Raw genomic sequence first — 25,162 nt, 5'->3', positions numbered from 1 at the left:
GCCCGGTACTAGTGGGGCTGGGGTCGATCTGAATCCAGAGGACGACGATATAGAACCAGCAGACCTGGCAGAGTCCTTGACTAATTTTGGGACGGCCCAAAACCAGGATCCAACCCTGCAACAAGCCAGAGCAGATGTGCAGGTCGTAGATGGTACTCCCATAAATGGTGGGATGATGCCTAATAGTTTTCCACACTTCATCCTGAAAAAGGGTTTGGTGTACAGAGTCTCGAAAATAGGGGTTGATGTGGTGGAACAGTTGTTGGTTCCCACTCGGTACCGGAGGACAGTACTGGATCTAGCTCATGGGCACATTCTGGGTGGACACCTTGGTATCGATAAAACCAGAGACCGGATTGTAAGGAGGTTTTACTGGCCAGGAATTCAAGCTGAAGTGGCTCGGCATTGTGGAGAGTGCCCGGAGTGCCAGTTAACAGCTCCCCGACCAGCTTTTAGAAGCCCATTAGTGCCACTCCCCATAATCGAAACGCCATTTGAGAGGATAGCGATGGATTTAGTGGGCCCACTACCCAAATCCGCCAGAGGGCACCAATACATTCTGGTCATTCTAGATTATGCCACTCGCTACCCAGAAGCCATTCCCCTTCGGACGATGACTTCCAAAAATATCGCAAAGGAATTAGTGCTCTTGTTCACCAGGGTAGGGGTTCCAAAGGAGATCCTTACCGACCAGGGGACCCCTTTATGTCCCGCCTTATGGCGGACCTTTGTAAACTGTGGCAGGTGAAACAGTTGAGGACATCGGTTTACCATCCTCAGACGGACGGGCTGGTTGAAAGATTCAACCGAACCCTGAAGTCAATGCTCAGGAAGGTAATCGATAAGGATGGGAAAACTGGGATTGCATGTTGCCGTATCTGATGTTTGCCATTAGAGAGGTTCCTCAAGCCTCGCTGGGGTTTTCTCCCTTTGAGCTGGTATATGGGAGGCATCCCCGGGGAATCTTAGACATCGCCCGGGAAACCTGGGAGCACCAATCCACCCCGTATACTAGTGTCATAGAGCACGTCACGGCAATGCAAGACAGGATAGCCACAGTCATGCCCATCGTCAGAGAGCACATGAGACAAACACAAGAACACCAGCGGCACACTTATAACCGGCAGGCTACCCTGAGGGAATTTCAACCGGGAGATAAGGTGTTAGTGCTGATCCCCACAGTAGAATGTAAACTACTAGCCACATGGAAAGGGCCATATGAAGTACTGGAGAGAATAGGAGAAGTCAATTATCGGATCCGACAGCCAGGTCGACGGCCCCAGGAACAGATTTATCACATAAACCTGTTAAAAGCATGGAGAGAGAGAGAAACACTAATGGTCACATACCCCACACACATTCAGGAGACAGCCGAAGTAAATATTTCACCCACTCTGTCCCCAGCGCAAGTACAGGAAGTAAAGGCCCTGATCCAGAAAAACAGAGATGTGTTTTCAGAGGTACCTGGCCGAACTGAGGTTACGGCTCATGATATCGTTTCCCTACCAGGGAGAAAAGTGAGTATGAGGCCATATCGGGTACCCGAGGCTCGACGGGCCGCGATTAGAGCAGAGACTGAGAAAATGTTGACAGCTGGAGTGGTTGAAGAGTCACATAGTGAGTGGTCTAGCCCAATTGTGATGGTCTCCAAGCCCGATGGGTCGTTGCGGTTCTGTAACGACTTTCGGAAGGTAAATGAAATCTCAAAGTTTGATGCCTACCCCATGCCCCGAGTAGATGAACTACTGGAGAAAATTGGTCATGCTCGGTACATTACGACCCTTGATCTGACAAAAGGGTACTGGCAAATTCCTCTGACCCCCAGGGCCAAAGAAAAGACAGCCTTTGCAACACCTGACGGTTTGTTTCAATACACCGTCATGCCATTCGGCTTACACGGGGCCCCAGCAACCTTTCAACGGCTCATGGACAAAGTCTTAAAACCGCACAAGGCATACGCCGCAGCTTATTTAGATGACGTGGGGATCTACAGCCCAGATTGGGAATCCCACTTACCCCGGGTACAGGCAGTGTTAGATGCCCTTAGAAAGGCAGGGCTCACGGCAAACCCTGCCAAGTGTTACGTGGGGTTAGAGGAAACAGAGTATCTGGGATACACTGTGGGAAGAGGGTTAATCAAACCCCAACATAAGAAGGTGAAGGCAATTAGAGAATGGCCGAAACCAGTAAATAAGAAGCAGGTCCGAGCCTTCCTAGGGCTGACCGGTTACTACCGGAAGTTCATCCCAAGTTATGCCACAGTGGCCGCCCCACTTACCGACATGACTAGAGCCAGAGGGCCAAACATGGTCAAATGGGATGAAAGGGCCACCAAAGCATTTAGGACATTACAGGAGGCTCTCTGTTGTAACCCAGTGCTGGTGGTACCAGACTTTGAGAAAGAGTTTGTGGTTCAGACGGATGCCTCAGAGGTCGGCTTGGGAGCAGTGCTATCCCAAGAGGTAGAAGGGGTGGAACACCCCATCCTGTTTTTAAGCAGGAAGCTGGAACCACGGGAAACCAACTACTCAGTCGTTGAGAAAGAGGCGCTGGCAGTAAAGTGGGCTCTAGAAAGCCTGAAGTACTACCTGCTGGGGCGCCACTTCACCCTCATCAGTGACCATGCCCCACTCACCTGGATGCATAGGGCTAAAGAGAAGAACGCTCGGGTGATGCGGTGGTTTTTGAGTCTCCAACCGTTCCATTTTGACTTGAAACACAGAGCAGGGAAGGAAATGGGAAACGCGGATGGGTTATCCCGCATGCATGCATATTTTGTTGCGGTAGCCCGACCTAGGGGGTCGGATCTAGGGGAGAGATATGTGGCAAAGAAGGGGGTCGAGTGATAAGTGGCAGATATGTGAGAGCAGAGCTAATAAACGGGCTCTGCCCGATCACTAAAATGGCCACCCCTGTCAGAACTACAGATCACAAAATGGCCGACCGCCAAAACTACAAGTCCCAGAAGCAAGGGGAACCCTCAGAAGGTGGAGCCGACTCACAGATAAAGGGTCAAGAAAACCAGGAAGAGGAAGAGAGAGGACTGGAAGGAGCTATGAACAATAGAGAAAGAGACTATAGAGATTGGCTGGATTTACCGTGTATGAGCTGGATTGTTTGGACTTACCTGTTGGCGTTTGGACCTGGACCTACCGAGAACCCGATTCGTGTACCGAACCCTGCTATCCTTGACCTCGCCTACGGCCTGGGTGGACCAGGACGAAGAAACAAACACACAGGTACTGTCCTGTTCGAAAGAACTCTCATTCTTGGGTGATTTGGTGACAGTTTACCACTTAGTTTGTGACAAACGCTCCTAACCTTGAAGAGGTTTGCCACAGTAGATATACCACGGAGTTGCCTATCTGGTATTTATGTCACTTTTATCTTTCTTTACTTTTTAAGGTTTGCCATCAGAAATAAGCCTGCAAGCTGACTTCGGTCATCAGTCGAACTGTGTTTCCGCCGACACATTGGTGCGGCTGACTTCTGTGTTAAGCAAGTCTTGACCTTTGCCCCTCCTGAGCCCTTTGAGGAGTTGCAGCGATGAGACAAGGTCATAACCAGCTATTGGGGAGAAAATGGGGTAAACACTACAAATAATTAAAAAAAATATTAAGAAAATAAGCCCACATTCACTCCAATGTCGTTTCCCAAGTTATGAGAGCAACTACTGAAAAAACAGAATGAGCGGAGAGGACTGCCGAGCTACGGGTGCTTCGCTTGGAGAGAAGCTTTAAGAGAAAAGGATGTATCTGTAACGATCATCTGTTGAAGAAGGTGTGGACCAAAGCTCAGGGTGGTAAGTGTTCATACTTTTATTTCACTAAATAACAAAAATCACAAAGAGAATGAACGAAAACATTATGGAACATTATTGAAGATTTATGTTAAAAACATCCTAAAGATTGATTCTATACATCGTTTGACATGTTTCTACAAACTGTAATGGAACTTTTTGACTTTTCGTCTGGACCTAGTGCTCGCGCCTCATGAATTTGGATTTGTGAACTAAACACGCGAACAAAAAGGAGGTATTTGGACATAAATGATGGACTCAGATTATTGCATGGTGTGCTTTTTCCGTAAACCTTTTTTCAAATCTGACACAGCGGTTGCATTAAGGAGAGGTTTATCTATAATTTCATGCATAACACTTGTATCCTTTATCAATGTTTATTGTGAGTATTTCTGTAAATTGACGTAGCTCTTTGCAAAATCACCGGATGTTTTGGAAGCAAAACAATACTGAACACAACGCGCCAATGTAAACTGAGATTTTTGGATATAAATATGAACTTTATCGAACAAAACATACATGTATTGTGTAACATGAAGTCCTATGAGTGTCATCTGATGAAGATCATCAAAGGTTAGTGATTCATTTTATCTCTATTTCTGCTTTTTGTGACTCCTCTCTTTGGCTGGAAAAATGGTTGGGTTTTTCTGTGACTAGGTGCTGACCTAACATAATCGCAAGGTATGCTTTTGTCATAAAGCCTTTTTGAAATCGGACACTGGTGGGATTAACAACAAGTTTATCTTGTTATGGTGTATAATACTTGTATGTTTGAGGAATTTTAATTATGAGATATCTGTTGTTTGATATTGGCGCCATGCACTTTCACTGGCTGTTGTCATATCGATCCCGTTAACGGGATTTCAGCCGTAAGAAGTTAACAAACTGTACAAGACTATAAACAAGCTTGAAGACTTACACCCAAAGGCTGCGTTTCTGGTTTCTGGCTATTTTAATTTGGCGTCACTAAGACACGTGATGCCCAACTTCCATCAACCCGTCTCTAACACCACTAGAGGCGATAAAGTCTTAGACCACTTCTACTTTACACACAAGCAAGCATACAATGCCCTCCCTCGTCCGCCATTCGGCAAATCAGATAATGACTCCGTACTCTTGCTTCCTGTTTACAAGCAGAAGTTGAAACAGGAAATACCCATGATTCGCTCCGTTGAGAAATTGTAACCAGAATCAGAGGCTATGCTACAGGACTGCTTTGCTAGCGCTGATTGAAATATGTTTTGAGACTCAGCCGATAACATTGACAAGCTAACCACCTCCGTCACAGGTTTCATTATAAAATACATCAGCGATGTTGAACCCAAGTGAGGGTTTGCTGCTTCCCCAATGAAAAGCCCTGGATTAACACAGAGTTTGGTGCTAAACTAAAGAACAGGGCTACCACACACAGAGCTATTGTAGGCAACACTGATGCTGTGGCCGAAGACAAGAATAAGTACAAGAAGGCCCGCTATGACCTCCGCAGAGTCACCAAACAAGCAAAAGGACTATATAGGAATAAGGTACAATCATATTACATAGGGTCCGCCGCCTGGCGTATGTGGCAGGGGCATCAGTCCATTACGGATTACAAAGGAATACCTAACCGTGAGCTGCCCAATGATGCCTCTCTACCAGACAAACTCAAAGCATTTTATACACGCTTTGACAACAACATCGAGACGGGTGTGAGGGCCATCACCAACCCAGAGGATTGGGTGATCTCGCTCTCTGAGGCTGACGTGAGAAGGGTCTTTAATTAGGTCAACACGCGCAAGGCCACAAGGCCTGACGGGTGCGCTCTCAGAGCATGCGCAGAACAGCTGGCAGGCATATTCACAGTCATTTTCAACCTCTCCTTGTCCCAGTCTGTAATCCCCACATGTTTTAATATTACCACAATCATTCCTGTTCCTAAAGACTCTAAGGCTTCATGCTACAATGACTACGGCCCTGTAGCACTCACTTTTATAATCATTGGGTGCTTTGAGAGGCTAGTTATGGCACACATTAACTCCACCATCCCAGACACCCTAGACCCACTCCAATTTGCATACCGCCCTAACAGATCCATAGACGATGCAATATCAATTGCTCTCCACACTGCCCTCACCCACCTAGATAAGAGGAATACCTACAGTATGTGAGAATTGCTGTTCATTGACTACAGCTCAGAGTTCAATACCATTGTCCCCTCCAAGCTCGTCACTCGTCACTAAGCTTAGGACCCTGGGTCTGAACACCTCCCTCTGCAACTGGATCCTGGACTTCCTGAAGGCTGAACTCAGGTGGTGAGGGAAGGCAACATCACCTCCGCCACGCTGACCCTTAACACAGGGGCCCCACATGGGTGTGTGCTTAGTCCCTTCCTGTACCCCATGTTCACCCACAACTGTGTAGTCACTCACTACTGCAGCACCATTATCACGTTCACTGACGACACGACGGTGGTAGGCCTGATCACCGGTGACGATGAGTCAGCATACAGGGAGTAGGTCAGTGACCTGGCAGCCTGGTGCCGGAGCAACAACCTCTCCCTCAAAGTCAGCAAAACCAAGGAGCTGATCGTGGACTACAGGAAACGGGGAGAGCATATTGACTGGCTGCATCACCACCCTCGATTGCATGGCGCTACAGAGAGTTGTGTGGACAGCCCAGTACATCATGGTTCCACCTGTCTAGAGGGCGGCAGAGACTGTCCTAGAGACATTAACGACACTCAGGTGTGTCCAATTTAACTCAATATGATTTTTTTGTTAAAAGAGGTGTATTTTCTGTTGTCCAGGCACTTGTCATCTCCCGTCTGGATTACTGCAACTCGCTGTTGGCTGGGCTCCCTGCCTGTGCCATTAAACCCCTACAACTCATCCAGAATGCCGCAGCCCGTCTGGTGTTCAACCTTCCCAAGTTCTCTCACGTCACCCCGCTCCTCCGCTCTCTCCACTGGCTTCCAGTTGAAGCTCGCATCCGCTACAAGACCATGGTGCTTGCCTACGGAGCTGTGAGGGGAACGGCACCTCAGTACCTCCAGGCTCTGATCAGGCCCTACACCCAAACAAGGGCACTGCGTTCATCCACCTCTGGCCTGCTCGCCTCCCTACCACTGAGGAAGTACAGTTCCCGCTCAGCCCAGTCAAAACTGTTCGCTGCTCTGGCCCCCCAATGGTGGAACAAACTCCCTCACGACGCCAGGACAGCGGAGTCAATCACCACCTTCCGGAGACACCTGAAACCCCACCTCTTTAAGGAATACCTAGGATAGAATAAGTAATCCTTCTCACACCCCCCTAAAAGATTTAGATGCACTATTGTAAAGTGGCTGTTCCACTGGATGTCATAAGGTGAATGCACCAATTTGTAAGTCGCTCTGGATAAGAGCGTCTGCTAAATTACTTAAATGTAATGTAAATATCCTTTGCGGAAGCTTGAATTGTTTACAGTGTGCATTCGTTTCCTGGGTGAGTTTTTGAGACTTAGTGTTTGTTGTTTTTCAAGTGTACTGTGATCCTGTAGCTACCGTTTCTCAGAAAAGTATTACGTTTATCCTTAACCACTGATTCTTCGTCTGGTCTCTTCTCTGCACCTGGGTCCAACCTCGTCACGTCGACGAACTCTATATCAGGCAGTGTGAAAAGAATATTCAAAGACTCCAACCACCCAAGCCATGGACTATTTTCTCTGCTGGTGCATCAAGTCTGACACCAACATGCTCTTGATAAGCTTCTATCTGTCACGCCTTGGTCATAGTATTTTGTGTTTTCCTTAATTATTTGTTCAGGCCAGGGTGTGACATGGGTTTATTGTGTTGTCTTATTGGGGTTTTTGTAGGCATTGGGATTGTGCTTGATTAGGGGTGTGTAGCATAGGTTTGGCTGCCTGAGGCGGTTCTCAATCAGAGTCAGGTGATTCTAGTTGTCTCTGATTGGGAACCATATTTAGGTAGCCGGGGTTTCAATGTGTATTTCGTGGGTGATTGTTCCTGTCTCTGTGTTAGTGTTCACCAGACAGGCTGTATAGGTTTTCACGTTCCGTTTGTTGTTTTGTATTATTTATAGTTATTTTCATGTATCGCGATTCTTTATTAAAGACATGAGTAACCACCACGCTGCATTTCGGTCTGACTCTCTTTCGACGAACGAACGCCGTTACACTATCCCCAAGCAATACGACTGACAAATAGCTAACAAAATAGCTTCATGGACTATCTGAGTTAAACTTGTATATTTATTGAGCTTTTATTAAAATCTTTGCACTGTCTCTATGCACACTCACAGGGCCCTACACACTCACACACTATCGCTCTCTCGCACGCACGCACGCACGCACGCACGCACGCACGCACGCACGCACGCACGCACACACACACACACACACACACACACACACACACACACTCCATCATTAAGTCACTCACACATAATATGCACATACTGTACATTTATACACCAGCACACTGTCATGACTGTCCTGACCAGGTCAGGTTACAGGAGACCACAACCCTACAGATTATCTCTCAACCCCAACAGAGGAGGAGAGATCTAGGGGTCTGAAGATGTGGGGGGTTTTATGACCCCTCATGCCCCTGGTAAATCTCAGGCCACAGACACATTCCTTTGTCCTGTTACTATGGAGAACCAGCCTCAGAACATTAAACATGAAATAAAGGCACTTTGTAACAATGGTTTCCGTCAGCCACAATGGTGATCATGACGATAGATGGAATATGAAAATGTATGTCATTTTTGTTTTGTTATTAAAGGTTAATAGATGGCGTTATTACGAAAACATTGTAATGTGAAGGGTTTTCCTGGTATATGTTTGATGTTTATACATTGTAAATTGTATGGAAAATATCCAAATCAAAGAGAATGTTTTGGGGAAGGTGAAATGTTAAGTTAGTTGTCTAAAATTGGATTTGAGTAAAATCTGGACCTTGCCTCATTAACTTGGTACGCCCAGATAATTGCCCTAAAGGCGGCTACGCCCACTTCTGACCCAAGGGTATAAAACCTGGGAGTATAGAATTTACAGGAGGACTACGTGACCCCAGCTGCAGCAAGTTCTAAAACTTGCTGGATGAGTAGCTGATGAGTAGCTGTGAGTAGCTGTGTCTAAGTGGGTGAATTCAAGTCGAACCACCTAGCCTCCATCTCCCATCGAATCGTGGTATCTAAAGGGTTTCATTCCTATGCTGTGAGCTCTGAGCTACAGAGCTGTCTGTCCTCAGAAGACCCCTTCCAGAGAAAAGGCTGCGGAAGAGACTGGTTGACTGGCAGATCTGGAAGAATCTGGTTGACTGGCAGATCTAGAAGATCATGGCTGACTGGCGGATCTAGCTGCTCTATGCAGACTGACAGCTCTGGCTGCTCCATGCAGACTGACAGCTCCTTGCAGACTGACAGCTCTGGCTGCTTCTATACTACTATACTTCTAAGCCTATACTAGACACACCCCTAATCAGCCACAATCCCAATGCCTACAAAAAAAACAATACGACAATACAATAACCCCATGTCACACCCTGGCCTGAACAAATAATTAAAGAAAACACAAAATACTAAGACCAAGGCGTGACAATGGCAAAAAGTATGTGGATAAACCCTTCAAATTAGTGGATTCTGCTATTTCAGCCACGCCCGTTGCTGACAGGTGTATAAAATTGAGCACACAGCCAAACAATCTCCAATCTCCAAGAGCTCAGTGACTTTCAATGTGGCACCGTCATAGGATGCCACATTTCCAACTAGTCAGTTCGTCAATTGTCTGCCCTGCTAAGTGCTGTTATTGTGGAAATGTCTAGGAGCAACAACAGCTCAGCTGTGAAGTGGTAGGCCACACAAGCTCACTGGACCAACGAGTGCTGAAGCGTGTAGGGCATTAAAAATGGTCTGTCCTCTTTTGCAACAATCACTACTGAGTTCCCAACTGCCTCTGGAAGCAACGTCAGTACAAGAACTGTTCGTAGGGAGCTTCGTGAAATGGGTTTCCATGGTCGAGCAACCGCACATACTGTAAGCCTAAGATTACCATGCACAATGCAATGAGTCTGCTGGAGTGGTGAATCACGCTTCACCATCTGGCAGTCCAACAGACTAATCTGGGTTTGGCAGATGCCAAGAGAACGCTACCTTCCCAAATACATAGTGCCAACTTTAAACTTTGGTGGAGGAGGATTAATGTTCTGTGGCTGTTTTTCATGGTTTGGGCTAGTCCCATTAGTTCCAGTGAAGGGAAATCTTAACGTTACAGCATAGAATGACATTCTAGACGATTTGTGCTTCCAACTTTGTGGCAACAGTTTAGGGAAGGACATTTTCTGTTTCAGCATGACAATGCCCCCGTCCAGAAAGCGAGGTCTATACAGAAATGGTTTGTTGAGATCGGTCTTGAAGAACTTGACTGGCCTGCAAAGAGCCCTGACCTCAATCCCATCGAACACCTTTGGGATGAATTGGAATGCCGACTACGAGCCAGGCCTAATCGCCCAACATCAGTGCCCAAACTCACTAATGCTCTTGTGGCTGAATGGAATCAAGTGCCAACAGCAATGTTCCAACATCTAGTGGAAAGCCTCCCAGAAGAGTGGAGGCTGTTATAGCAACAAAGGGGGGACGAATTCCATATTAATGCCCATGATTTTGGAATGAGATGTTCGATGAGCAGGTGTCCACATATGTTTGGTTATGTAGTGTACCTTCATCCATGGTTTCCATTAGGGTTGTATGATATGATCTGGCTTTCTGACGAGGCTAACACTACGGTAATACTGGATTCCAACACTATGACCTTGGAGGAAGCACTTGGCTAAGGCTCGTACCACACATCATAAATTGGCTTCCTCATTCATATTCTATTCATGTGTTTATATGGCAAACAAGTGGAGGAAAAAGAGGAGAGAGAGAGTGGAGAGAGAGAGAGCAGGAGAGGGGGGGGTATGTCTTAGAGTGTACCAGCAGCCCTCCTGTACCTCAGGAAAGCAGAGCTCCCAGCTCTTCAGCGGTGCAGAGAGAGATGAGACTGCATCCTCATCAGGAAACTGCTGGAAGCCAGCGATGATGAATAGGGTCGCTGTGACTATTAATTCCCTGTAAATGCGCCATTCTTCGCCTTCCATCTCCCACAGCTGAGATGTGCTCAGAAGGAAGAAAATGTATCAGAAATATAGGAAACTCGTCGGTGGGAAACAGCTTGGTCTGTAATATTCTCCTTATGAATTGCCTTACTATGGCTAATTAGTTTATCAGAGCCATTGGTCCTAATGAGCGGTGGTTGCCCACAGTTGGTTTAATGGAGAGCTAACAAAGGGCTCCCCTTGAATGATTCATTGGACTCTTTGGTCTGGGAATGTGTCTCCTGGTACTACTCTGCTAAACCAACCTGAGCCAGTCTCTAGACATCAAGCTAAGTGGAGATGACTCTAGAGCCCTGGAGACCTCAACAAGTCATAGAGGCAATGCTGCAAGGTCACTATTTCAGCTATTGCCATCCTGCAGGGGGGAATGTATGAATATCACACTCTTTTCAGTTTAAAATGCCATTTCACCACCGCTCCTCTCAGCACAAGCCATCTGTGGGGTTTCTGCAGACCTTGACTGTGACTGCAGGCGGGGAAATGAATGGAACTTATTCAAACTGCACCAGCGGGATAGGGAGTCCACTTGTTTACATATGGGAGGAAGATGTCCATCGGGTGATCAACGACAAATAAAGCAAACCCCATGCAGGGATTTTTGTTGACCTCATGTCATGCTGTCATATGTAAAGTTTGGTGCTCTGTACTACATTACATTCAAGAGCAACATAAAATTCAAGAGAGGTAGGAAAGCCAAGGAGCCCCTGGATATTATCTTCAAGACACTTGAACAGTTAATTGGGCATTATATTTGAAAGACATTGCAATGTATTTGAAAATTGAGAAAGAGGCAATTTTAAGTGATCCCTCATAGAACCAGAATTCAGAATAATTGGCTTTTGAGCAATAAAGTGATAGAGGTCACTTCGATAATATTGATGAGAAAAGTAACACAAATGAATGTGTCCAAACATACCCTGAAAGTTGGACTTAATTAGAACTTTTCTAATAGTAACACTATTAAAGCTCCTATGTGTTTGATGAATTAGTGAGTAATACTTTTAGAAAAGGTCATACTTTTAACTGCTCTGTGACTCAAGTAAAAAGAAACGTCACCAAATAGTTGATTACAACACACTGTTTTGCAATGAAGGTCTATAGTAGCCTCAACAGCACTCTGTAGGGTAGCACCATGGTGTACCCAGAAGACAGCTAGCTTCCATTCTCCTCTAGGTACATTAACTTCAAAACAAAACCTCGGAGGCTTATGGTTCTCACTCCCTTCCATAGACTTACACAGTAATTATGACAACTTACTGAGGAAACCTCTAACCTATCAGAGCTCTTGCAGCATGAAATGACATGTTGTCCACCCAATCAAAGGATCAGAAAATTAATTTAGTACTGAAAGCAAAAGATAGTTCAGCCAACTCAAACAGAGAGGGATGCTATGTTAACTAGCTGGCTATGACTATCCAACACTGGAACTTTTCCAAGTCAAGGTAAGCTTTTGGTTTTATTAATTTATTGACACTGGGGCCGACCGGAGTAACTGCTAAACTGTCAGGAGAGCCCCACCTGTTTTGAGCCCTAACTTTTTGCTAAAAAATTATTATAAAAAATATATACACTACCGTTCAAATGTTTGGGGCCACTTAGAAATGTCCTTGTTTTTGAAAGAAAAGCATTTTTTTTGTCCATTAAAATATGGACAAATGGAATATCTCCATAGGCGTACAGAGGCCCATTATCAGCAACCATCACTCCTGTGTTCCAATGGCACGTTGTTTTTGCTAATCCAAGTTTCTCATTTGAAAAGGCTAATTGATCATTAGAAAATCCTTTTGCAATTATGTTAACACAGCTGAAAACTGTTGTTCTGATTAAAGAAGCAATACAACTGGCCTTCTTTAGACTCGTTGAGTATCTGGAGCATCAGCATTTGTGGGTTCGATTACAGGCTCAAAATGGGCAGAAACAGAGCACTTTCTTCTGAAACTCGTCAGTCTATTCTTGTTTTGAGAAATTAAGGCTATTCCATGCGAGAAATTGTCAAGAAACTGAAGATCTCATACAATGCTGTGAGCTACTCCCTTCACAGAACAGCGCAAACTGTCTCTAACCAGAACAGAAAGAGGAGCGGTGCACAACTGAGCAAGAGGACAAGTACATTAGAGTGTCTAGTTTGAGAAACAGACACCTCACAATTACTCAACTGGCAGCTTCATTAAATAGTACCCACAAAACATCAGTCTCATTGGCAACAGAGAAGAGATGACACCGTGATGCTGGCCTTCTAGGCAGAGTTCCTCTGTCCAGTGTTCTTTTGCCCATCTTAGTCAGTCTGAGATATGTATTTTTCTTTGCGACTCTGCCTAGAAGGCAAGCTTATGCCAAGACTTTGTCTTGAAGGTCCTCAGAACATTTCAAGAACATGTTATTTTTAAGTTTTACCTAATATTACCACAACATTCTCAGCATGCAAATGTGTATTCCTTAAAGCCGTTTGGAATCCCCATTATGTTTTCATGGAAATTCACATTTGAGGCATTTTAATTGTATTTCAACAGCGTTTAATCATACAAAAACAACCATATTTTCTTTGCACTTCACATGTTGACAATATGCATATTATTTCACTTGAACAGCACTTAATCTTGAAAATACTATATTTTTGATTATGTCAAATATATTTCATAGCGGTTTAGATGGTACAATGATTCTACACTATCATTTCTTGTTTTGTCACAAACTGAAAACAGTGGAACTATTAGAATTTTAGCAACCAGGAAATGGCAGAGCCATTTTTGCATCATGCATCTTTATAGGGAATCTTAGCTAATGTTCTGGGAATGTTCCCGGTTTGCTGGGACCATACATGAACATCGTCGTTTCTCCTACGCAACAGCTGGGCGTGACACAGGTTGATACAGGGATCAGACACTCACCGTCCATCCTCCTCCGTCCGTTGTCATGTCACAGAAGACCTGGAAACCAGCAGGGTAGTGCATGGGAAAGACAGAGTAGATGCCGTCCTCCCGCTGACCACTTGCGTAGATATCGCTGCAGTCCCGAGGTCTGGAGCCTAGCGAGATCAGATAGACACCAGATTAACTTTTAAATCCTGGATTTTATCATAGAAATTATTAAATGAAACCAGTGAGCTCCAACATTTTCTTCTCTTAATAGTCAGCCGTCTGAATCTGTCCAGACAGCTTCACTTCATCATGTCCAAATCCTGTACTTTATAGAAATGCCATTTTTGTTAAATTTGTGGTATCAGAGGTGTAGTATGCAAACATATTTCAGTATGAAGCTGTGCTTTTTTCCTTCTAGTGAAATTGTAAAATAGCCTTGTCAGGCATTAAATACATCTAGTTGGCCAAACATATGGTTTACTTCAGCTCAAAGGATCAACCATTTCTACAGCTGACATGGTGTAGTTAGGAGATGTCCATGCACTCATTGCCTTTTTCTCCTTCCACCAGCCACCATTGGTGTCCATCCATAGGCCTACCATTGGAGCAGCCTTTGGGCCGGGCACTGCGAACAGGTGCTCTCTGGAGGTCTGCCTTGAACTTGCTCTTCAGGTTCCCTGTCTCCTTCTGCATGGAGTTGAGAGCATCGTTCACTGAGTTCATCACCTTCACCATGTTGATCTGGCTCTCAGACAGCAGCTGGAAACAAACACACAAACCTTCCATTAAACACCCACTCGGTAGTTGGAAAAACAACTTAACAACACACACACACACACACACACACACACACACACACACACACACACACACACACACACACACACACACACACACACACACACACACACACACACACACACACACACACACACACACACACACACACACACACACACACACACACACACATTAGATTACATTTCCCTTGATAGACATAGGACGAACAGCACACCCCACACAATTGGGAGTAAATGTAATTAGAAAAGGGATCTCCCTGAGTGTGAGTGTTCATTCATTAGAATGAGAATGTTTCAGGAAGTCCACAGTAGCCTCGTAATTACTAGACTGGAATCTGAGTAGCGAAACAGAACGTAGGCTTGCAAGACATCCCGGATGGTTGTATGAGGTTAAGGCTACAGTAAGGAGAGGTGACATAGGAACTCCTTGGAGACCCACAATGCCCCGGGGTTGACATTGATGACAGCCGACGGGAGCGCTCTTCCTGTGCACATGGTGAAAACATGATCACTCTCTGCACATATTCCCTCCCACATGTCCGTTCCCCTCTTCCCCACCCGCCCCCTCCCTAACATCCTTCTGTAGCAATGGCACTTGCCTGTCATTCACGAGTGGGCCTCAAACAACAATGCTGGTATGAAAAATACATGCTAACCACAGGAGGTGTACACTCCACTCATCTCTTCTCTGATCTGCTGAAGCCCTCTCTCTTCTCACACAGTAGCAACTCCTACAGTAGTTTGATACTGTACTTTGATATACTGTACTTTGTGAATATAAAACTATGAGCAGTGGTTACACAGTATGTGTACTTCTAGCAATAGGTTGTCTTGTAAAAATGTGCAAAGACATATTTTGCTCTAGGATAGGATTTGCTCGAACTCTCGGCTTGGAAAACGTGATGTAGGCCTACAATCATCATTTTAAATCATATGTGCTCTACATCAAAAATAACTATAAATATGACAAGGGGGTGCCAAATATAAAACTTACACTGTGCTTGAAATTCAGTTATTACCACCTTAATAACTGAAAACACATCCAGAGGTCTCTCCATTGAAATCAATAAATAAATTCCCCCACCTCTCTCTGCTTTCCTCCAAAAACGTTTTTCTTATCTCCCTCTGGCTACTATTCTCAACACTGTCAAATGGCTTCCCAGAAAGCGCTGCCTGGAAAGCACAACGACACTCCTCGCATTTACCTGCTACCTTGTATGAGGAAGAAGGCCTCGGCTCTACTCTTTAAATGTCAATTTCGTCTGAGAGTGTTTCTACAGCTTAGGCTTTGGGTCTCCGACACTCTGTGTGTGAATGTAAATGTGACTGTGCAGCAGAGTTGGGCTGTCTGTCAGTGAGCGGATGCCACTTGAAAAGAGGGCAGGGACAAGGGAGGGGGAGAAGTGCCAGCCAGTATTAATTTAACGGCTCGGGTGACATATGAATCGAGGTGAGTCATGCCTCCTTCTTGATTCCTATGACTATGCGAGGGTAGAGACGGCAAAGGGCAGAGACGGTTGTTTCTGTAACAGAGGCTATAATCACCCCGGCCCTGATGGAATGTAGCACTGTAGCGGCGGACTGGGTATCTATCTCCTGTAGTGGTCGTTCTAATGAGCTTACTTTGATAATAAAGTGCCGATATGCAGCAGAGCTCTTGCAGGACTGTGAATTCCCAGCAGGTAGTGAACTACTACAGCACCACCTCTATTCCTTTTTTTAAGGAGATCGAAATTCCAATTCCCTTTGGTATTCCATTATTTAGGACAGCGTGGTAGAAAGGAGATAAGGAGACAGATGCAGAGGGGGTAGTTAGATAGGAAGGGCTCAAACAGGTTTAGAATTCCTAGGGGATATGGTCTAAAGTCAGCAGCACTACTGTACCACTAGACCAGACTCTGGAACCATCCACTTCTACCACAACTGTTTACAAGTGATGCCCTGCAAATAATATATGCAACTTTTATCGAAAAGCGACTTAGTCATGCGTGCATACATGTTACATATGGATGGACTCAAACCCACTACCCTGGTGTTATAAGTGCCATACTCTATCAACTGAGCGAGAAAGGACCGCAAAGATAGTTTCACAGCCCCTGTACCTCACACTCCTTATGATACCATTTTTGCTTGCCATAGAAACCTACAAAGTTCAACTAAGAACAATATGGAATTGTTTTGAGATGTTCATACCAAGGATCATTTAGGTATTTGATTTGGAATTTTAGGACCCCTTTAGTTATAAAATATACAGTATAACATTTATTTGATGAAACATAGAATTTGTCCTTAGCCCTAATAGCCCATAGAAACACATTGAATAACAGATTCATACATGGAGAAACAGATAAAACAGTCATAAAATAAATCAAAAGGTAGTTTGTTTAGAAGTGTTTGTCCTATATCTGAAGATCAGGAACAAAGAAATTATATATGTATTCTTAAATGTAACCCCTTTTTTTTAGGCACTAAACTACAGTACTTCCATAAACAAAATACTTCCCTTCATTTTGTTTTGACTGGTACTTGGCTACCTTCAGACGAGTCTTGTGAGGCTAGTGGGCGTCTTAGAACAAAACAACCAACATGTAAGAGTCTCATATTTCCATAGACGGGTCATAATAGATTGGTTTAATCTCATGGTTATGACCTCGTCACAGCCATGATACAAATGTCACAACACATGGTCTCTAATGTATTATTGCTTAATTATGACCTACTTAGCTGTTTTGATTCCCCCTGGTAAAGGGTAGAAAAGACAGCAGGTTAGAAAAGTAGATCTCTTTTTCCATTTTGTAGTTGAATCCAATATTACAGAAGTAGAGTGAGTAGAGAGGTATGAGGAATGAGAGGAGATACAGACAAAGACTTTCCAAAAATGTTTTTTCTCTCTGGCAGACCTTAAAGGCCCGATGCAGCCGTTTAATATCACAAACCATGTTTCCAAAAAATCACAACAGCTATGATGGAAACAAGTAGTTTTGGTACAATTTTGTAAATGCCCACAGATAATTTGTTCGTTTGACATGGTGGGATCTTTTTGTGTCTGTAAAGTTAATTATGCGAGAACTGCTGGTGGAAACGCCTTTATGCGCAAAAATTGATATAATAACCATCATATGCAAGTAAACTTGGAGTCACACGATAATATGGTGTGTGGTTCTCCCACTATGACTCGGGAAACTATGCAGTTTATTAGGCTACAGATGAAATAAGTTCTGATGAACTTCACAGGGTGGTGAGAGTGCCCGGTGATGAGCTAGCTGCTCCTTTCCAATACATTTTGAGGATCTTATTCTGGTGACATGATAATTAAAGCTTGACTGCCGTTTGACAAGTTAAAATATTCTTGCTCTTATCCATAATAATCTCATCATGTAGAACTCCCCTAGCTGCACTGTATCTGTGAGCTGTAGGCTAGTTTTTGTGACAAAACTATCGGCAGAGCTGAAAATGTGATGGAAACACATTGAACTTTAGATTTTTATTCTGTAAATGAAAACGTAAGCGAAAAAGTATATTTTGTGTGAAATACATCATCACGCACAGACTTTTATCCACAACATGTCCGTTTGGTGGAAACACATCACTGCTGTGAAAATGGCATATTTTCTTTATGCGAGTTCCAGAATATTCACATGAAAATCTGTCGCCGATTGCTACTGTAATAGATTTTCATTCAAAATGGCTTTTGGGGGACTCGCTTTGTTATTGGTCTATTAACCATGGAAAAGCCCAAACTCCCGCCCATGAAAACCTGCTGATTAGAAGGTCCTGTGTAGATTTTATTTTCAACCAGCAACTATCAGGAAATAACTCTGATCAAATGTTTTCACACTTTTACAGTTTTAGTTTCATCAGCTGTCGTACAATATGATATTAAACACAGGAACAACACCATTTTGACCACAATAGGCCTTTAAAAGGTTTGACAACTGGGATATGGAAGACGGTATTGTCTGCATCCCGACATACTCTGATGCAATTTAGGCTCTAGTTACTGTTGCATGGATCTTGACGATTTGTTGCTTTGTATTTTGCATTTCTCCTTCTGCTGCTACAGTATCATATGAACAGTATCCTACAATATGAAGCCTATAGTATAAAGCATTTTGTATTTTCCACGCAGATGGTGTGTGTGTATTGAGATAATGAGGGGGCTATAGGGTGTCTTCAGGCCTCATTAGTGACAGGGTTCCTGTGCAGAGTCAGGCTCCCAGGGTTACATTGCCATCCGGGTTACAAAGGCACTCAGAGGACACATACTTAGCATATCACCATTACCATTCAGTAGGAGATGAAAGCTCCTCTATTGATTAGAGAGGGGAACAACAGCATTGAAAATGCATGATAAATGCCAATACTGCAGCAGCTTCACCTGACTCATTCACCATGAATAATCCCCTTTTTGATAGGTGTTTGAGGGATCATTGGTATCCTGTTCTGTATACATGTTGGGTCCTCAGTTAAGATTCTTCAAAATCACTCTCGAATCAATAGTGACAAAAACTAAATATGTTGTGTGTGTGAGACTCACTCAACCAATGAAAGGATCATTTGGTAATCGCAAGTGAAAATGCCCCTGTGCTATGAATACAATTTATGGTGTGTTTATTCTTTACCCCTGAAAAGAACCACTATGAAACACGTTTATGACAAGATAAAAGTACCTAACCTTGAGCCTTCCTCAGCAAATAAATATTCACATTCTATATGGTGAGTGTATGTATCCGTCCCCTGGTAGATCTAAAGCCTGCTGGAGGCAGAGCAGCCCCTGGGATGTGACTATAGCTTATTCTCTAGGTTATCACCTCCCTAATGGGACTCAAGCGTAATTTTCTTTGTTGTGAGAAAACGTAATAAAAATTGATTGATCTGAACAGTGCTAAGAAAAGTCCACTGCGCATTAACTCATACAGTAGGTCGTGTTCATTAGAGGAAAATGGACTGTGTTGCAAAGAGTTTTTAAATGTTTTCCATTGAATGCCCTAATAAACACACCCACGTTGATGCAGAGTTTAAAAGGACACTGGTCACACCTCTGTCCACAGAGTTGATAAGCAAGTCTTACAATGGCCGAGCAACAGCAGTCAGACTTAACAACAGGCCCCCCAAAAAACGATATACACTATGTTACGGTAAATGTGTACAGACAGTGTTATTGTCTTCCTGATCCAAGACTAATCGGATTACAATGGTGTATTTTGTATTAGTGAGAAACTCACAGTGATAATGGTATGTGTGTGTTTATATGTGTGTGTGTTTTTATATGTGTGTGTGTGCTTTTGACAAATGTTAACACAGGTACTTGAGAATGAACTCCTCCTGCTGTCAGGCTGCCAGTGGAATATTGCAGATTTCATTTAAAAAAATCTCATTCTTATCACGCTGGGGATTGATCAAATTCGTGAGTTTGAAATTCGTGCTGATGGGAATAAACTAACTGTTCATATCAAAATAGTAGAACGGACAAGTTGTCCTCTATTAGTAACAGCATACAGTACCAGTTAAAAGCTTGGACACACCTACTCATTCAAGTTTTTTATTTTTTTTTAATACTATTTTCTCCATTGTAGAATAATAGTGAAGGCATCAAAACTATGAACCAAAAAAGTGTTAAACAAATCAAAATGTATTTTAAATGTGAGATTATTCTAAGTAGTCATCCCTTTGCCTTGATGACAGCTTTGCACACTCTTGGCATTCTCTGAACCAACTTCATCGAGAATGCTTTTCTAAAAGTCTTGAAGGAGGTCCCACATATGCTGAGCACTTGTTGGCTGCTTTTCGTTCACTCTGAGGTCCAACTCATCCCAAACCATCTCAATTGGGTTGAGGTTGGGTGATTGTGGATGCCAGGTCATCTGATGCAGCACTCCATCACTCTCCTTCTTGGTCAAAAAGCCTTTACACAGCCTGGAGGTGTGTTGGGTCATTGTCCACTAAGCGCAAACCAGATAGGATGGCGTATCGCTGCAGAATGATGGGGTAGCCATGCTGGGGGCAGGTGGGACGGTGGCGTCCCACCTGGGCAACATCCGGTGAAATTGCAGAGCGCAATATTCAAACTACAGAATTATAAATATTTAACTTTCATAAAATCACAAGTGTAATACATCAAAGTAAAGCTTAACTTCTTGTTAATCCAGCTGATGTGTCAGATTTTTAAAAAGCCTTTACGGCGAAAGCACACCATGCAATTATCTGAGGACAGCGCCCCGCATACAAAACCATGAAAACATATTTCAACCAGGCAGGTGCGTCACAAAAGTCAGAAATAGCGATATAATAAATGCCTTACCTTTGACGATCTTCTTCTGTTGGCACTCCAAAAGGTCCCAGTTACATCATAAATGGTCCTTTTGTTCGATAATGTCATTCTTTATATCCATAAAAACTCCGTTTAGCTGGCGCGCTTCAGTCAATAATCCACCCAGTGTTCCCTCCATCAAAATGCATACAAAATGAATCCCAAACGTTACTAATAAACTTTTCCAAACAAGTCAAACAACGTTTATAATCAAACCTTAGGTAACCTAACACATGAATAAACAATCAAATTTAAGACAGAGAATCATTATTGTCTTTACCGGAGAAAAATACCAAAGAACGCGCTCTCTTCCACACGCTTGGAAACACTACAGCCAAAATGGGAGCCACCTAGAAAAACTACAATTTCTGGTTAATTTTTCCAAAAACCAGCCTGCAACTCTTTCGAAAGACTGTTGACATCTAATGGAAGCCCTAGGAACTGCAATCTGGGAGGACTTCACCTTATAATAAAAGTGACAGCAATTGAAAATAGTGGTCGGTTTAATTTTTTGGTTTGTCCTCGGGGTTTTGCCTGCCATATTAGTTCCGTTATACTCACAGACATTATTTTAATAGTTTTAAAAACGTTAGAGTGTTCTCTATCCAAATCTACCAATTATATGCATATCCTAGATTCTGAGCCTGAGTAACAGGCAGTTTACTTTGAGCACGCTTTTCATCCGGATGTGAAAATACTGCCCCCTACCCAAGAGAGGTTAAGTGTGCCTTGAATTTGAAATACATCACTGGCAGTGTCACCAGCAAAGCACCCCCACACCATCACACCTCCTCCTCCATGCTTCACGGTGGGAACCACACATGCAGAGATCATCCGTCCAACTACTCTGTGTCTCACAAAGACACGCCGGTTGAAACCAAAAATCTCAAATTTGGACTCATCAGACCAATGGACATATTTCCACCCATCTAATGTCCACTGCTTGTGTTTATTGGCCCTAGCAAGTCTCTTCTTATTTGTGTCCTTTAGTTGTGGTTTCTTTGCAGCAATTCAACCATGAAGACTTGATTCAAGCAGTCTCCTCTGAATAGTTGATGCTGAGATGTGTCTTTTACTTGAACTCTGTGAAGAATTTTTTGGGCTGCAATTTATGAGTCTGGTAACGCTAATGAACTTATCCTCTGCAGCAGAGGTAACTCTGGGTCTTCCTTTCCTGTGGCAATCCTCATGAGAGCCAGTTTCATGACTGCACTTGAAGAAACTTTCAAAGTTCTTGTATGTTTCCCTATTGACTGACCTTTATGTCTTAAAGTAATGGTGGACTGTCATTTTTCTTTGCTTATTTGAGCTGTTCTTGACATAATATGGACTTGGTATTTTACCAAATAGGGCTATCTTCTGTATACCAACCTTACCTTGTCACAACACAACTGACCGGCTCAAACACATTCAGAATGAAAGAAATTCCACAAATTCACTTTTAACAAGGCACACCTGCTAATTGAAATGCATTACAGGTGAATACCTCATGAAGCTGGTTGAGAGAATACCAAGAGTGTGTAAAGCTTTCATCAAGGCAAAGGGTGGCTACTTTGAAGAATCACAAATTTAAAATATATGTTAAACACTTTTTTTGTTTCTACATGATTCCATATGTGTTATTTCATAGTTTGTATGTATTCACTATTATTTTACAATGTAGAAAACAGTCAAAATAAAGAAAACCCTTGAATGAGTAGTTGTCCAAACTTTTGACTAGCACTGTATATACAAAAGTATGTGGACACCCCTTCGAATGAGTTGATTCGGCTATTTCAGCCACACCCGTTGCTGACAGGTGTAGGAAATCGAGCACACAGCCATGCAATCTCCATCGACAACCAATGGCAGTAGAATGACCTTACTGAAGAGCTCAGTGTCTTTCAACGTGGCACCATCATAGGATGCCACCTTTCCAACAAGTCAGTTTGTCAAATCTCTGCCCTGCTAGAGCTGTCCCGATCAACTGTAAGTGCTTTTATTCTGAAGTGGAAACGTCTGGGAGCAACAACGGCTCAGCCGCAAAGTGGTATGAATCATGTTTCACCATCTGGCAGTCGATGGATAAATCTGGCTTTTTATCATGGTTCTTAAACTTTTAAGTTATTATTCAAACCAAAAAACCTGTAAAAAAAAAAGTGTTCAGACCCTTGACTTTTCCACATTTTGTTACGTTACAGCTGTAACGTCTGCTTCCAACTCACACTCTCAAACATGTAGATCCCCTGAATGCAGCTCACTCTCCAGATCCCAATCACCTGATTTCTGATCACCTGGTCACACACCTGTATGTCATTATCACACACTATTTAGTTCAGTTCTTTGCACCCCATCATTGTGAGTTATTGTTTGTATTGTGACACACTTCTATTCAGAGCGCTGTTTTTCCCGTGATTTAAATCCTCCCGTGTATGATAGTTTTGCCTGCCTTACTAACGACACCTTTTGCCTATTCCCTGCCTGTACTTAGCCTATCGGATTTCCTGTTATCAACCTATTGCCTGATCTCCCGGATGACGTTACTAGCCTTTTCCCTACTAGTACTGTTGCGTTTTTGTACCCCCTGTGTATGACCTTCTGCCTGCCCCTGGACCCAGCTACCTGCCCCTGGACCCAGCTACCTGCCCCTGGACCCAGCTACCTGCCTCCTCCACTGGTCCTTTAAAAATAAACACCTGCTGAGCCCAGGTCTTGAAACCAGCTCTCTGTATCCCATAGTGTTCATTACAACAGCCTTATTCTAAAATTGATTTTAAAAATGAATTTGTCATCAATCTACACACAATACCCCACATTGACAAAGCAAAAACTGAAATATCATATTTACATAAGTATTCAGACCCTTTACTCAGTACTTTGTTGAAGCTCCTTTGGCAGCGGTTACAGCCTAAAGTCTTCTTGGGTATGACGCTACAAGCTTGGCAAACCTGTGTTTGCGGAGCTTCTCCCATTCTTCTCTGCAGATCCTCGATCGGGTTCACGTCTGGGCTCTGGCTGGGCCACTGAAGGCCATTCAGAGACTTGTCCCGAAGCCACTCCTGCATTGTCTTGGCTGTGTGCTTTGGGTTGTTGTCATGTTGGAAGGTGAAGCTTCAACCCAGTCTGAGGGTCTGAGCTCTCTGGAGCAGGTTTTCATCAATAATCCCTCTGTTCTTTGCACCATTCATCTTTTCCTCGATCCTGACTAGTCTCCCAGTCCCTGCCGCTGAAAAACATCCCCACAGCATGATGCTGCCACCACCATGCTTCACCGTAGGGATGGTATTGGCCAAGTGATGCTTGGCATTCAGGCCAAAGTTATCAATCTTGGTTTCATCAGACCAGAGCATCTTGTTAATCATATTCAGAGTCCTTCGGGTGCCTTTTGGCAAACTCCAAGCGGGCTGTCATGTGCCTTTTACTGTGGGGTGGCTTCTGTCTGGCCACTCTACCATAAAGGGCTGATTGGTGAAGTGCTGCAGAGTTGGTTGTCCTTCTGGAAGGTTCCCCCATCTCCACAGAGGAACTCTGGAGCTCTGTCAGAGTGACCATCAGGTTCTTGGTCGCCTCCCTGACCAAGGCCTTTCTGCCCCGGTTGCTCAGTTTATCTAGGCGGCCAGCTCTAAGAAGAGTCTTGGTGGTTCCAAACTTCTTCCACGGTAGATGCAATGATGGTGGCCACTGTGTTCTTGGGGACCTTCAATGCTGCAGAAATTTTTGGTACTTTTCCCCAGATTTGTGCCTCGACACAATCCTGTCTCGGAGCTCTACGGACAATTCCTCTGACCTCATGGCTTGGTTTTTGCTCTGACTGTCAACTGTGGGACCTTATATAGACAGGTGTGTGCCTTTCCAAATAATATTCATCCAATTGAATTTACCACAGATGGACTCCAATCAAGTTCTGGAAACATCTCAAGGATAATCAATGGAAACAATATGCACCTGAGCTCAATGTCTAGTCTCAGCAAAGGATCTGAATGCTTATTTAAATAAGGTATTTATGTTTTTTATTGGTAATATATTTGCAAAAGTTTCTAAAAACAGTTTTTGCTTTGTCATTATGGAGTTTTGTTTGTAGATTGATGAGGACATTTTTCATTCAATACATTTTAAAATAAGGTTGTAACCAAACAAAATGTGGAAAAAGTGAATGAATACTTTCCCGAATGCACTGTATCTATCTAGAAGCTAAAATGGTTCTTCGACTGTCCCAATAGGAGAACCCTTTGAAAACCCTTTTTTGGTTGCAGGAAGAACCCTTTTGGTTCCAGGAAGAGCCCT

At 43.6% G+C, this 25,162-nt stretch overlaps 1 protein-coding gene across 1 annotated transcript in view; it reads right to left on the bottom strand.

The window, feature by feature from the left end:
* fibcd1a (fibrinogen C domain containing 1a) overlaps window positions 1-25,162 on the bottom strand; it is a 132,524-nt gene that overhangs the window by 72,266 nt on the left and 35,096 nt on the right. The window contains exons 4-5 of the mRNA XM_035784912.2: window positions 14,389-14,548; window positions 13,820-13,956 (exon numbers count right to left, since the gene is read on the bottom strand). Of these exons, the coding sequence (XP_035640805.1) occupies window positions 13,820-13,956; window positions 14,389-14,548 (297 nt within the window). The remainder of the gene's footprint in view (window positions 1-13,819; window positions 13,957-14,388; window positions 14,549-25,162) is intronic.

The sequence above is a fragment of the Oncorhynchus keta genome, chromosome 14 (assembly GCF_023373465.1).
Source record: "Oncorhynchus keta strain PuntledgeMale-10-30-2019 chromosome 14, Oket_V2, whole genome shotgun sequence".
Lineage (NCBI taxonomy): Eukaryota > Metazoa > Chordata > Actinopteri > Salmoniformes > Salmonidae > Oncorhynchus > Oncorhynchus keta.
This window is presented reverse-complemented; position numbering and strand designations above follow the sequence as displayed.